The 15,524-nt window shown below is 39.6% G+C and overlaps 1 protein-coding gene across 1 annotated transcript in view; it reads left to right on the plus strand.

Moving 5' to 3' along the window:
• LOC130565183 (immunoglobulin superfamily member 11-like) overlaps nucleotides 1-15,523 on the plus strand; it is a gene marked incomplete at its 3' end in the record, with an annotated part of 195,667 nt that extends 180,144 nt beyond the window's left edge. Inside the window, exons 5-9 of the mRNA XM_057351769.1 lie at nucleotides 234-441; nucleotides 531-686; nucleotides 14,673-14,795; nucleotides 14,874-15,021; nucleotides 15,139-15,523. Coding sequence (XP_057207752.1) covers nucleotides 234-441; nucleotides 531-686; nucleotides 14,673-14,795; nucleotides 14,874-15,021; nucleotides 15,139-15,523 — 1,020 coding nt within the window. The remainder of the gene's footprint in view (nucleotides 1-233; nucleotides 442-530; nucleotides 687-14,672; nucleotides 14,796-14,873; nucleotides 15,022-15,138) is intronic.
• Nucleotide 15,524: the final 1 nt, after the last annotated feature.

The following is a 15,524-nucleotide window of genomic DNA, read 5'->3' on the forward strand; positions in this document are numbered from 1 at the left end:
GTACATATACTTGTTCAAAAATGTAGTTAAGTAGAGAGTAAAAGTTGCTAATATCTTTAATACTCAGTACAACTACAAAGTAGCCAAAAAGATACTTAAGTAAAGTAACTAAGTACATTTACTCCAATACTTTACACCACTGACGTACAGTAGTTATAATAGAGATGTACCTGCAAAAGCCTGATGATTGATATATGTGATTGTTGTGTGTGTGTGTGTGTGTGTGTTCACAGGTGATCATCTATCAGGGTGGGCAGGTCTTCAGTTTAGCCAATCACATGAACGGGCGGGTGGGTTTCGTGTCCACTATGCCCAGCACAAGTGCCTCAGTCTTCATCAATAACACACAGCTGTCTGACACAGGAACGTATCAGTGTCTGGTAAATAACCTCCCAGACCGTGGGGGACGCAACATAGGCGTCATCGGCCTCACTGTGCTCGGTGAGACACGCCTTCACAATATCTTCTGTATCTGAATTTGTGTATGTGTGTAAAAACAGAACAGAAATAACTTATCATGTCTTGTGTAGTTCCCCCGTCCACACCGTCCTGTGGTATTCAGGGTTCACTGGATGTGGGCAGTGATGTCATGCTGTTGTGTTCTTCAGAGGAGGGCATCCCCACACCCACCTACTCCTGGGAAAAACTGGAGTCAGTGCCCAAACTTCCCCACAATGCCAAGCAAGGTACTAAACCCCTGAGCGTGGCGATTCCATATTGCCCCACGTTCACTGGTAAATCTGCAGCTCTTGACTCATGTGACGTGATCTCTATCCGCCCCTCTACACCACGTGTGTGTTTGAGTACAGTGAGGTGACTGAACCTGATCTGTCCACACACTCATCTGATGCTTTACAATAAGACTACACAATCACAACACACACATAATCTTGTTCAGAGTCATTTCTTTAAAGAGACAGTTCAACTGAAAATGAAAATTCTGTCATCATTTACTCATCCTCATGTCATGTAAACCTGTATGAGAAAACAGAAGATATTTTGAAGAACGTTGATAATCAAACAACATTGAACTCCATTGACTTCCATTGAAAACCATTGTGACATTTTTCAAAATATCTATCATTTGTGTTCCACTGAAGAAAGTCTCGCATACAGGTTTACAAGCACATGAGAGTAAATAAATGATGACAGAATATTTATTTTTTGGCTGACCTGTGACCATGCGAATGAAAATATAATGAGAATTAAATATATGTTTATTAACACTACAGTAGTCTTATTTTAAAGACAAATGTTTATTTTTATATACTAATAAAATCTGACTTTGATCTAATTCTATAATATCTAATATGTTCAACAGAAATTCAGTTACCAGATCTAAAGCTATAACCACAACTCTACTGTCATCTAGCGGACATTTGTGTTATTACAGCAGTGATTCTCAATCTTTATAACATTTCCTACACAACTCCATTAATAAAGCTCATTCATGAACTATGTGTATTTGTTTTGTATACTGTATTTAAGAGCTGAAAAGGCTCGAGCTCAGTCTGATGATATTATGAATTGTCATGTAGACATTGAGGAACTAGTGAATTAGAGCTGTAATCGGGCCTTAAAAGTTAGGCCCGACAGTGCCCGAGCCCGACAGAATTCGGCCCGAGCCCGACAAGTACATTTTGATTGACAGCTTTTTAAAAGCCCGAACCCGTTTACAGCCCGACATTAGGCTATTCAAATGTGCGCACAGCTTTTTGTCAAGAATGAGTCATTTATACATGTTTTAACATAATTTATTAATGACTAACGTAGGCTATAGGCCACTTGGATGTTGGAACAAAGAAATAAATAAGTCCTCTGTAACATCGTAACATCTCACATATCCCACTGGCTCATTATTCTCATTATGCACATGGTCAAAACTTTCCCACACCTCAGACTTTGCTTTAGTTGCTGGTGCAACCAAAACGTAATCGCCAGAGGCAAGCCTCCGTTTCACCTCCTCAGCCAACCCGTTCTCACTCCCGACTCGTCACATATTTACGCTCGGTCAGCGCCCCACGGCGTCACATTTGAACGCGCAGAGTACCCCTTTGGCGTTGTTTTTCGACGACCAGGAAACCGCGTTGCTGTTTTCTAAATGCTCCAGACCGAGATGCGTGCAATTCTTAGCATTTCATAATTATTTATGGTTTTAATATTTTGTAGCACCTCAACTCAACTCAACTTTATTTATATAGCGCTTTTACAATTTTCATTGTTACAAAGCAGCTGCACATGAGACACATTGACTACAAGCAAAACAATCAAAGTTGTACCTGCAAAAACAAGAAAAGGTTGAAACACAGAAGACAGACACACCCACACACAAAACACTCCACACACACAACACGCACACGCACCAACACACACAGACACAGAGACACACACACACACGGATGCGCACGCACACACACACAACACACACACACACGTACGTACACAGACAAGTACGCACACACACACACGCTCAGTGAGAGCACACATTTAGGATAAAGGAGAGAGAAGCACAGGTCAAATATAACAGATAATAAATTCCTATATGCAATATTAATTAAGTAAAACTTTAAAATTCTAAAGCAGCCCCCCCGGTCAGGCAGATAGTGCAAAAACAGTATGCAAACGGTGGCGAGGAACCCAAAACTCTAATCGAGAAAAAAAACCTCAGGAGAACCCAGGCCCAACCAGGGGATTCCAGTTCCCCTCTGGCAAAAGCTGCTGCCTCTGCACAAGCTCCAGAGAACTTGCACAACAAGGCTAAATAAAATAAATAAACTTAATAATAAAATAAATTATAGTTTAAGATTATCATTAATAATCTAATAGCATTTGAAGTTTTGTGGTGAAGACATGTCAAGAGACCGCGTCCTTCTTTATCCAGCTCTATCATCTCAGCTCTTGTCAGGTCCCCACTTCCCATTCTCCGCTCTACCATCAGGTCAGGCCATGAACTGCATCCTGCTCGCTGTGGTAACCTTGGAACAATGAGACAAGACTGGCTGAGAGTAGAGTACTGTTCTGTACTCTTTGATGCAACAAGTACATCAGTTGTGTTTTTGGTTCCGGTTGATCTAACTAATGCAGCCTAAACCCTCGAAGATTTATATTATGGAAGAGTAGTGTATGCAAGATTAAAAAGATGCGTCTTTAGTCTAGATTTAAACTGACAGAGTGTGTCTGCCTCCCGGACAGTGCAGGGAAGACTATTCCAAAGTTTAGGCGCTAGATAGGAAAAGGATCTACCACCTGCACTTGATTTTGAAATTCTAGGTATTACCAACTGACAGGACGCCTGAGAGCGTAATGCACGTGAAGGACTGTAATACAAAAGGAGTTCATTCAAGTACTGAGGAGCTAAACCATGTAAGGCTTTATAGGTAATAAGCAAGATTTTAAAGTTAACGCGATGCTTTATAGGTAACCAGTGCAAGGTTGACAGAACCGGGCTAATATGTTCATACTTTTTTGTACGTGTAAGAACTCGAGCTGCCGCGTTTTGGACCAATTGGAGTTTTTGTAATAAGCCTGCAGGGCAACCACCTAACAGTGCATTACAGTAATCTAGTCTTGATGTCATGAATGCATGAATTAACTTCTCTGCATCTGAGATTGACAGCATATGACGTAGTTTAGATATATTCTTAAAATGGAAAAACGCAATTTTACAGGTGTTGGCGACGTGGCTCTCAAATGACAGATTACTATCGAATAGAACGCCAAGATTCTTTGCTGACGACGAGGGTTTTATGGAACATCCGTCAATAGTTAAACAGTATTCTTGGTTGTTACTTATAGCAGTTTTCGGTCCAATAAGTAACACTTCCGTTTTGTCCGAGTTCAGTAATAAAAAGTTGTTACTCATCCAGTTTTTTATATCGACTATGCATTCCATTATTCGATGGAACTGCTGTGTTTCATGAGGCTTCGAGGAAATATAAAGTTGAGTATCATCAGCATAACAGTGAAAGCTAACTCCGTGTCGCTTTATTATATCTCCTAGAGGTAGCATGTATAATGCGAAGAGCAGAGGCCCTAAGACTGAGCCCTGTGGTACACCGTACTGGACTTGCGATTTGCGTGACACCTCATTGTTTATTGCTACAAATTGAAAACGGTCGGATAAATAAGATTTAAACCATTTCAAAGCTATTCCCTTAATGCCGACATAATTTTCGAGTCTATGTAGGAGTGTGCTGTGGTCAATGGTATCGAATGCAGCACTAAGGTCTAGCAGCACCAATAACGAGATACAACCTCGGTCAGACGCCAATAGCAGATCATTTGTAACTCTGATCAAAGCAGTCTCTGTACTGTGACATGCTCTAAATCCAGACTGGAATTCTTCATTGATGTCATTCCTTTGGAGGAAGGAGCATAATTGAGTTGAAACTACTTTTTCCAGAACTTTAGATATGAAAGGTAGATTGATATAGGCCTGTAGTTCCTTAGTTCTCTAGGGTCGAGTTGGGGTTTTTTGACAAGGGGCCTTATAACAGCCACCTTATATGCTTTAGGCACATGTCCTAATGTCAGAGATGAGTTAATAATACCAAGAAGAGGATCTATAATTTCTGGGAGCATCTCTTTCAGTAGATTTGTAGGTATAGGGTCTAGTATGCATGTTGTTGATTTAGATGATCTAATAATTTTAGACAGCTCATCTTGATCTACGGTATAAAATAATTGCATTTTCTCCTTAAGGGCGCTGTAGTTAGTTTGTTCAGCGGGTTTCACTTCTGATTGCATTGTTATAATTTTTTCTCTAATATCTTGGATTTTATATGTGAAGTAGTTCATAAATTCATCACTGCTATGCTGATATACAGGATCAGAAGTCACTGACGATTTATTTTTTGTTAATTTAGCCACCGTGTTAAATAAAAACCTAGGGTTGTGCTGGTTTTCTTCTATTAGTGATGAAAAGTAGGCGGATCTAGAAGTTTTTAGGGCTTTCCTGTATTTTCGAATACTATCCTTCCATGCTGTACGAAATACCTCTAATTTAGTTTTCTTAAAGTTGCGCTCCATTTTTCGGGCCGCTTTCTTTAGAGCCTGAGTGTGTTCATTATACCACGGTGTGGGGCTGCCATTTTTAATCTTCTTTAAACGTAGTGGAGCAACTTTGTCTAGCGTTACCGAGAAGGTGGAATTAAAATTTTCAGTGGTAATGTCAAGATCTTCAACGTTATTTCTCATGATTTGAGACAATTCGGGCAGATTATCGAGAAACGCACCTAACCCAACCTCACCCTAAACCTAACCCAACACTTCTCAGCCATATAAAACACAACAAGCGAATAAAAGTACAGTCACAGGTATTTATTCACAAACTGACCAAAAGCATTACAAAATATAACAAACAACTGTTTCGCAAACCTTTTTGCACCAAAGCCTACGATAACTTACAATGAAGATGCCGTGCGTGTCCGTGAATACATGAAGCTGCGGCTCCCATTCAAAAGATAAACCGGAACAGCTAGATGCAGTCGGTTGCGGGAGCCAATACCGTTTCACGTTCAAAGCCAACGAAATGACGCGATCGGTCACGAGACACGGGAAGCCAATGGCATCGAAGCCTTACATCACATGACAGCAGTTTGAAGTTATGGCTGCACTCAGTGACTTTGATTGGAGGTAGCTGGGTGGGTGTTGTAGGGAGTGGGGGGGCTTGTTGGTTGTGGTTCGGGGCGTTTCATTTGTTGGGACTGTGTGGGTCTGGTCTGGTTGGTCTTGTTTTGTGGTCGATGTCGGACAACAGAGGAATAAAGTTAATTATGCCATTACTACTTTTCCCTGGTTGTTCCTCTGTTGTCTGTTGTTGATCGCGGAATGGGACCGGGTTGGACCTGCACGGTTTCGGCGGGTGGGGCTTCCTGGGTCGCGGCTCGTGGGCTCTCCCTGTTCTTCGTGGACGTTGCTCGGTGGCTTTGGTCGGGGTCACTGAGTGCAGCTATGACACGTCAGAGGAGATCTGGCCCTCCCGGCTGAGCCTGGTTTCTCCCGAGGTTTTTTTTTCTCCATTATTCATCATTGGAGTTTGGGTTCCTCGCCACAGCAGAGCAGTGCAGTGTTGGCTTGCTCACCGGGAGACTGCATTTATTTATTCATTTATTTATTAGATATTATTTATTATAATGATCTTGCTTGGTCTATAAACACCATGCACTGTGCTGTGTTTTACCTTTCTGTGTTTTTCTTATTTGCTCCTGTAAAGCTGCTTTGGAACAATGCACATTGTGAAAAGCGCTATATAAATAAAATTGAATTGAATTGAATCGAAGCTGACGTAACTTCCTCTGGCGGCAAATTTTGAACGTCGTTCTTCACTGGATTTGAGATTTACGGCGGACGGTGATCGCTTTCGCATCTGTTCCTCATACAAATCGATCGTTTCGCGTTGGTACCCTTGGAATATCTGTATTTTTGAACGACATTGTGACTGCTTGTATTATGTGTTTTATATTACGATAAATAAACTGTTTTAAACATTCAATAAACATTACTTGCTCAAACTGTCTGAATAGTGTCATGTAAATGCAATTATCCTGGCCATTAAACTTAAATTAAACCCCGAAACATCATCATTGCAAATTATATCTAATATACATTTTCATAATGACGGTGAAATTCGCGTGCCCTTCACGTCGAAAAACGACGTCAAAGGAGTACCCTGCGCGTTCAAAAGTGGGCGCTGACCGAGTCGGGAGTGAGAATGTGTTGCAACCCTCAGCATCCATTTTTGCATCCATTTTTGCATCTTTGTCGCGCTAATCGGAACGCATCACATGACTGCTCATTTACCGCGCAAGCCCGAGCCGGGCCCAAGCCCGTGTAAAATGATAGAAATTAAGCCCGAACCCGTCGGGTCACTTCGGGTCCGTCGGGTTCGGGCAAAGATCTTCAGCTCTATAGTGAATATAATATTTACATTTACGCATTTGTCAGACTTTTTTATCCAAAGCGACTTACATTGCATTGTACTATACATTTGTTTCTGACTATGTGGAATCCCCTGGGATCAAACCCATGACCTTGGCATTGGTAGCGCTATGCTCTATCCACTTCAAACAAGTTAAAAAACACCCTAGTACGTTTGTACAATACAGATAAATAACAGAAGTTATTTATATAGTAATTACTTTAAGTAACTTACCTCGTACAGATGGTGATACACAAATGTTTGTTCACATTAAAGCATTTAATGAAATGGGCTTAAAAAGCGCGCGCTCTTTTCACCTCACAAATAACTGCACGTCTTGACGGTCATTTACAAAAATACAAACTAAAATGACATTTTAGTAACTTTACGTCAGAAGCATTGAGAATTCTCCGGTTCCCGGCTCATTTTGAGTCTGACATAAACGAACAATTTAGTGATTTGTTCACAGACTCCCTCTAAACGAATCCTTGAATCAGTGAGTTGTTGGTTAAGACTCGAGGTGCGTCCCAAATCGCGCACTTATGCACTATTCTACACCATTTTGTAGTATAAGTAGTGTGAGTACTGCGTTCAAATTGAAAATTCTTTAAAAAAGAAGTGCATTTTAAGTGCACTTCTTTGTGATGCACTTTTTCAACAGAAAATATGAAGTGTGGAACTGTGGACACTTCACACACTCAACGGTCGTAGTTTCGCTTACGTAGGGAAGGGAGGCGGAGCTATCAGACGTTGCTCGAGCAAAACTCTCCTGCAAGATGATAACGCTTCCATCTGATGATGACTTAAGTATTGCTGGGAAAAACAGATTAAAACTACATAAAATGTACAATGCGCAAATTGATTTTTATTCACACGCATTGTGCCGTGCGATTGACCTCATTTGCGCTCGTCTGGGAAACCGATATACTTCCAGTAGTATAAAACCGTTTAGTGTTCCATTTAGGACGATACTACCCTTCTAAAATGCATACACTACATGGTTGAGTGTATAGTGCATATAGTATGTCATTTGGGACACAGCTTGGCTCTGATCGGATCATTGAATCAGTGATTTGAATAACCATTCAACCATTCAGACAGTGTGATTTTTTAACAGATTCAGTTGGTTCCTTGAAAAGAATCAGCTCGTTCAAGAATCACACGTCACCATGGGCGTCGCTAGCCAGGGTATCTGCAGGTTTCTGAGAGTTAGATTTAAGACTTTTTAAGACCTTTTAAATACCGTGCAGAATGAAATTTAAGACCCATTTCATAGCAGCAAAATTGCACTTCCCCATGGCTAAAGCTCCAACTTTTTTCCATGTGGTAATGTCCAGTCCACTCACCTAACAAACCCCCTGCGAATATGTTATTTGTTAGTTGGTGCCGCCTATTTTGCTCTGCGTGACAAATAGATATACATGATTTTAAAACGAAAATAAAATCTTCTTTACAGTGTCGGTTCGACTGCATTTCTAAGACCTTGGAAACGCGGATTTAAGACATGTTAATGCTAATTAAGGGCTTATTTTGACATTATGGAATTTAAGACTTTTCAAGACATTTTAAGGATCGGCGGACACCCTGGCTAGCATTATTTATTCGGGGCTCTAGCCACGATTGTTTGTAATCTAGCCCCGAATGTTTTGGCCTGGAAATATAGTAAAAGTATTAGTTACTCGTTACTTTTTAGTCAGGGTTATTTAATGAATTAAGAATAATTATTAATAATCGAATTTGGAGATTTATATAGAAAATAGCTACTTATAACAAAACACATCTTTACCTTACTGATAAAGCATATAACTGGATACAACTCAAGACAAAATAACCATTCAATGTGTTGTATTGTCTGTCTGTCTGTCTGTCTATTATGAGCTCAGTTTCCCAGGTAAAACTATTTATGCACTTCCAACACTGTTCAAACAAGTGTACTAGGCCCCACAATGCAGAAATTAATACATAAGTGCCCCAAATACTGCATGCAAAAAATGCAAAACATTTGTAACCTAAATTGCATTGGATTAGCATTAACAGTCATATCTGTATGAGGAGCTGGCTGATCAAACTCAAGCCATCGAAGATGTATGTGACATTATTTCTTAGGATTTTTTAAAGATTTTTACCTGGAGTTGTGGTCCATGGTTTTTCATAAAATGTCCACAGGTTCATGTCTTTAAAAGTTCAAAATACAGATAGAGGCAACATAAAAGTAATCCCTGCGGCTTCTTTCGATGTAATGACGTCTTATTTAAGCGAGTCGATCGAACTGTGCAAGAAACTGAACGTTATTTACAACATTATAATTGGTAATGCACAGTTTGCGAAACTGCTTTGCATGCGTTCCAATCGCATATGTTCCCTACTCACTTATAAGGGCAGAGCACTTAGTGTAGAGACTTTGGAGAGAGATGGACAATTTTATCTCATGATATAGCCGTTTGGATGAAACTTGGCGAACGGAGTATTACAGGAACTCAATATTTCTCCATATCTCAGACGAGCCTAAGTATTGTGTCCCTTTCCCGCAGTGACTTTCAAGCACGCAGAAACCGCCGTTTGATACGCGCACTGCCTGCTGCACACGTTCATCCTCCTCCATGATTAAACTAAATTGGCGGCAGATGTCTTGAAATCTGTGTGACGCAAGTTTTCTATGCGCGATTGGACGGGGTCACGTGACGGGACTGATTATTCTCCTTAGCCAATCACATGAAGATTAAACATATAAAGTAGCGACGACAATGTGAGGAAAAATAGCGCAGTAAAAGTACACTGTTTTTAAACTACTTAAAAAGTACAATTCCTGAAAAAAACAACTCAATTAGAGTAATTTGAGTATTTGTAATTCGTTACTTTCCACCACTGAATATAGTAATAGGAATTCAGTAACTGGACCTTTAAAATTCGCTGCTGACGCTGTGTACACGATGCTGACTGCTATGAGGAGCCCTTTAGGCCTTAATTATTGAAATTACTCTTACAAACAGTAGTGATCAAACTTAGTGAAATTCATTCATACTGTATGTATTAATGAAATACATCTTAGAAACACTAGTGAAATAAAAATATCGATCGAACTTAGTGAAATTCATTCATATGTATTACTGAAAAACCTCTTACAGGCACTAGTGAAATAAAAACATCGATGAAACTTAGTGAAATTCATCCATATGTATTACTGAAATACATCTTACAAGCACTAGTGAAATAAAAACATTGATGAAACTTAGTGAAATTCATCCATATGTATTACTGAAATACTTATTTATAACTGCTTGTGAAATAAAAACATTGATCGAACTTAGTGAAATTCATTCATATGCATGGTAAACAGCCTCTTATAAACACAAGTGCACTACTGAGGCAACATATTTCAGGTATAGTTGATGAAAGATTTCAGTGAAGTTGATGAGAGATTATTTCACTTGAAAAGAAAGCTGCACCCTCACTTCCGTTTAGTTTGATTTGAGGCCCAGGCAAACCTTTGTTATACATCTGTTGTTGTGTTGCAAAATGTAGTTTTAAGAGTTCGTTAGAGCACAATGTGCTTGTCTAACTTTACAATTTGTGGCCGAATTATAAAGGCGCGACTTTTTAAAAACGTGCTCCGTCTTTTTCGGAGGTGCAAGGTTCGGGCTGTCAATGGCTACGAGTCACGGCCCGCTGAGAACAGTAATATCTGGCAGCACATGTTCTGACCAAATTGTTAGCTATAACAGTGTCCTTTATAACATACTTTTTAATCTTGCTTGCCCGGTGTGACAGAGACCGCGCTATACACACGTGACCCGGGACATTTACCTTGCATGTTGCGCTCATATTCTGGTTTTACCTGCTCATAGTATTCTTTATTTATATATACCATTTATTATTACTCTTTAAATGCACAGATTGAGCTTTGTTGCGTATTTTAAAATGTCCCTAAAACTTATCCCACCCTACTATGGTAAGGGTGAGGGATGAGTTACGGAGGCGGGATTTAGAAATAAAGACCAATCATGTATCAGCATCTGCAATAAATAAACCAATCAGAATTAGGGGAGTCACAATCTGCCCAATAAACTGCGCGGTGTGAGGCTCACTATACCTTATCATAGTATGGGGATAAAAGATTTAGGGACATTTTAAAATACTCAACGAAGCTCAATCTGTGCATTTAAAGATTGATAATATGGCGAAATTCACTACACACCTATTTAGATAAAGAATACTATGAGCAGATAAAACCAGAATATGAGCGCAGTTAACGTGCAAGGTAAATGTCTCGGGTCAGCTCCGCAGGCTCTGTCACACCGCGCAGGCAAGATGAAAAGCCAAAAGACTCCCGTTATACCTAAAACAAAAGATATTTAATACATAATCTGTGTCGAGACATCAGAACCAGCGACAAGTTACATGTGCTGCCAGATATTACCCAGATAGCACAGTAACAGTAATCTGTAACAGTGTTGGGTAAATTACTCTGAAAAAGTAATTAATTACTAGTTACTAATTACATATTCAATAGTGTAATTAGATTACTTTACAAATTACTCTCTCCAAAGAGTATTTAGTTACTTATTACTAATTACTTTCTATATCCTATATCAACCTTGATTAGTTAAGTGATTTAAGGATAGACATGAAAGGGTTTATTTAATTCATTCAACCAAATAATATTAAACTACATAAAGTACTCTTATTAACTGACCAAAGTATTACAAATGTGAGAATTATACATTAAAGCACAGATTTTAAAGTTAGACTTTGAATTTTGATGTCAATTCCACTATTGCACAAACATATTACACAAAGTATTTAGTTTAATTACATCAGAAGTAACTGTAATTAAATTACAGAAAAAAATAAGAGTAATCCCTTACTTTACTTTTTCAAGGGAAAAGTAAATAAATTACAGTAACTAATTACTTAGTAACTAGTTACACCCAAAACTGATCTGTAAAATGTCTGCTAAAGATCTGGAGATAACATCTGCTGTGTAAAAACATCTGCTAAATATCTCAGAAAGAGCTGTTGTACATCCATTCTAAATCATACACATCTTACAGACTTCTTCTAGAGGTCTATAGGATGTCTGGCAGCAGACAAAAGACGTTGTTCTTTTGCAGAGTGTAGGGATCTGGCGGGTATATAAGTCTGCATTAGCGAGTGAAGGTAAGGGGGTGCCAAGTCAGTGGTGGTGGTCTTGTAGGCCAGGAGCAGAGTCTTGAATTTGATTCGAGCGACTATAGGGAGCCAATGTAACTTAGTGAAGAGAGGAGTGACGTGCGCTCTCTTCGGTTCATTGAAGACCACTCTTGACGCTGCATTCTGGATCATCTGTAGAGGTTTGGTTGTGCAAGCTGGAAGTCCAGCCAGTAGCGCATTGCAGTAGTCCAGTCTGGACAGAACAAGAGCCTGGACTAGGACTTGCGTAGCATGCTGGGATAGGAAAGGTCTAATTTTCCTAATATTGTAGAGGATGAATCTACAGGACCGGGTGGTGCTGGCAACATGATCAGTGAAGTTAAGCCGATCGTCGATCACCACTCCCAGGTTTCTGGCCGTTCTGGAAGATGTAAAGGTTGATGAGCCCAGTTGAATGGAGAAGTTGTGATGACTCTTTGTGTCGGCCGGGATTACAAGCAGTTCTGTTTTAGCAAGGTTCAGCTGCAGGTGATGGTCATTCATCCAGAGCGAGATGTCGGCTAGGCATGCTGAAATGCGTGCAGAAACAGTTGGATCGTCAGGCTGAAATGACACGTGGAGTTGTGTATCATTCGCATAGCAGTGATAGGAAAAGCCATGTTTCCGAATGACAGACCCTAGGGATGTCATATATATAGAAAATAGCAACGGACCAAGCAATGAATTTCACTAAGGTAAGTCAATGTTTTTATTTCACTAGTGCTTGTAAGAGGTATTTCAGTAATAGGCTACATATGAATGAATTTCACTAAGTTCGATCGATGTTTTCATTTCACTAGTGCTTGTAAGATGTATTTCATTAATACATATGAATGAATTTCACTAAGTTTGATCGATGCTTTTATTTCACTAGTGTTTGTAAGAGTCATTTAAATAATTAAGGCCTAAACGGCTCCTCATAGACTACACAGCCTCTCTCCCACACGCACCGAATCTGACACATACACACACCACGTGACTGATTTCAACCTATCAGTCAAGAACATCACCATGCAGTCGAGCTGGTCCTGTCGACAAAATAAAATATAGCCTAACAGTGTGAAGGCAGAGAAGACTACAGAACGGCAATGGCGTGTGCCAAGAAACAAACAAATCTTCTTTCATTGCCTACACACAGACGAAAATGTACACCTATAACTCATGATAAAAAAAATCTGGATTATCACAACAAGGCCGCAGTTTTTTGTGATTCTGCTATTTCGGAATTATAATGTTATAATCTTAATCAATACAAAGATAGCAAAAATGAATTTGATCGATTTGTGATGCATTATTTTTATGAGGATAACCCACAGATTTTGCCTGTCGCTCATGTGAGGACAGTGAGTGGTCTGTGTGAACCTTTCTTACCTGGCTGCTGCCTCAGATAATGTGCCAAGGACCGGGCGAAGCAATATCCTAATATGACAGTGTAGTGATGCAATACTGATCCGCGCTTTACCGCAAGTCCAAGTCCAGTCCTAGTTTACTTCGAAACCTTTCATTTTTATTCATATTAGGTTAAGCATGATCAATTATAGTTATTTATATTCATATAAATACTTTTAGTATTTAAGTGAATAAATTAAGTTGTAAAAAAAATTACAAATATTTACACAATTTACAAACAAGCAAAAATCCTTAAGCAACTGACTGTTAATTTCATGCATTATTATCGCCCAGTCATAAACATGAAAGCACTAACGCATTACAAACATTACCATATGCTTTTTTTTGCTCATGTCAAGTCTCGAAGATACTCTCTGATGATTCCACCATCAAAAAAATGAACAGGAAAGCTACACAGATAAAAGAATCATAAAGAACTTTGAAAAGTCCACAAGAGAATGAAGTACAGTAGACATAAGTAGCTAGACATAGATAACAATGGGTCAGATGTATAAAGTTACATATTTTGTGTTTGATAATATATTGCATAAATGTGTTCATGAAAAGCATATTTTCCTTGAGAAGAATAAACTTAAATGTATGTGATTATTTTGTGTTTGCTACTATATTGCATTAAAAAGTTCATGCAAAGCATATTTTCCTTGAAAAAAATACCCCTTACAACCTAATCCAAATTCCCTACATTAGCTCCTAATGTTTTATGCTCAGCCTCTGATGGTTTTATATCCTAGATACGTCCCTGCATGTCACTGTCACATTTGTGAACGATTTGTGGAGTATATTAACTACAATATTATGCTTCATAATGTAATTTCTCCAAAATAAAAAGATGTTCAAAATAACAAAGAAACTCTAAGTATACTTGAGAAATGTAGCTAATTAAGTACAAGGAAAAATAAAGTTAATCTCCAATACTACTAATTTTAGAATTACATTTCAAGTGATTGTTATTTCAATTATTTATTCACAACAGTCAATGCGTTGTGTGCACAAAATACAAGAGATGTAGGACTACAGTTGTTATAAAAATGAACCTGTGTACTCTGGTTGAGAATCACTGCTAGATACAACAGAAATATAATTTACAGTATCCTGAGTTTCATTGAAATCTAAAGCATGTGTTAAACGAGCAGATGAATGAAATGTGTAAGATAAGTTGTGTTGCTGTTCTCAGATCAGATGCAGGGAAGCGTCACACTGAGAAACATCAGCAGCAGTTCGTCCGGTCTGTATCAGTGCACTGCATCAAATACCATAGGAAAGAGCACCTGCGTCATCAACCTGCAGGTTATAACACGTAAGTCATGAGAGGCACACGCTGCTCGTCAGATCAGATATTTGTGAGGTCTGTTCACCGCTCTGTGTCGTATCACAGCTCAGCCGCAGAGCGTGGGTCTGATCGCCGGCACCATCGCCACGGCCGTCCTGTCTGTGATCATCTGCTGTCTGCTGGTGCTGCTCACGCTCTTCTACTGGAGAAACAAGAACAAATATGAAGAAGATGAAATTCCCAATGAGATCAAGTGACTCTTTATCTTACAAAAATATTACAATATCACCTCATTTGTGCGAAATTTTTTTTATCTGATCTTCATCGATTTAAATGTATGTTTTTACATTTAATTACCCACAATCCTCAGGGAGGACGATCTTCCACCGAAGAGATCTTCATCGGTCAAGGCTTTCCACACTGATGCCTCGTCTTCAGAGAACGACACGCTGACATCCACCAACACCTACAACAGCCGCTACTGGAACAACCCCAAACCAAACTACGACACCAACTCCTACACGCGCTACAACGGTGACACGCGTCAGACCTTCACGGGCGGAGCCAACATGATGGGAAATGCCCCCTCACGCCCCACCTATGCCAACGGCAGCCACACCCTGCCCCCGCCCAAGACTCTGGTGGTCACCACTAACTCCGCCCCCTCCCCACCCATCATTACCCGCAGTAATGGCTCTCTGAGTCGCCGCCCGACCATCGCCACGACGCCCACAGCGACTCACGGGCAACAACACA

This window comes from Triplophysa rosa, linkage group LG14 (assembly GCF_024868665.1).
Source record: "Triplophysa rosa linkage group LG14, Trosa_1v2, whole genome shotgun sequence".
Taxonomy (NCBI): domain Eukaryota; kingdom Metazoa; phylum Chordata; class Actinopteri; order Cypriniformes; family Nemacheilidae; genus Triplophysa; species Triplophysa rosa.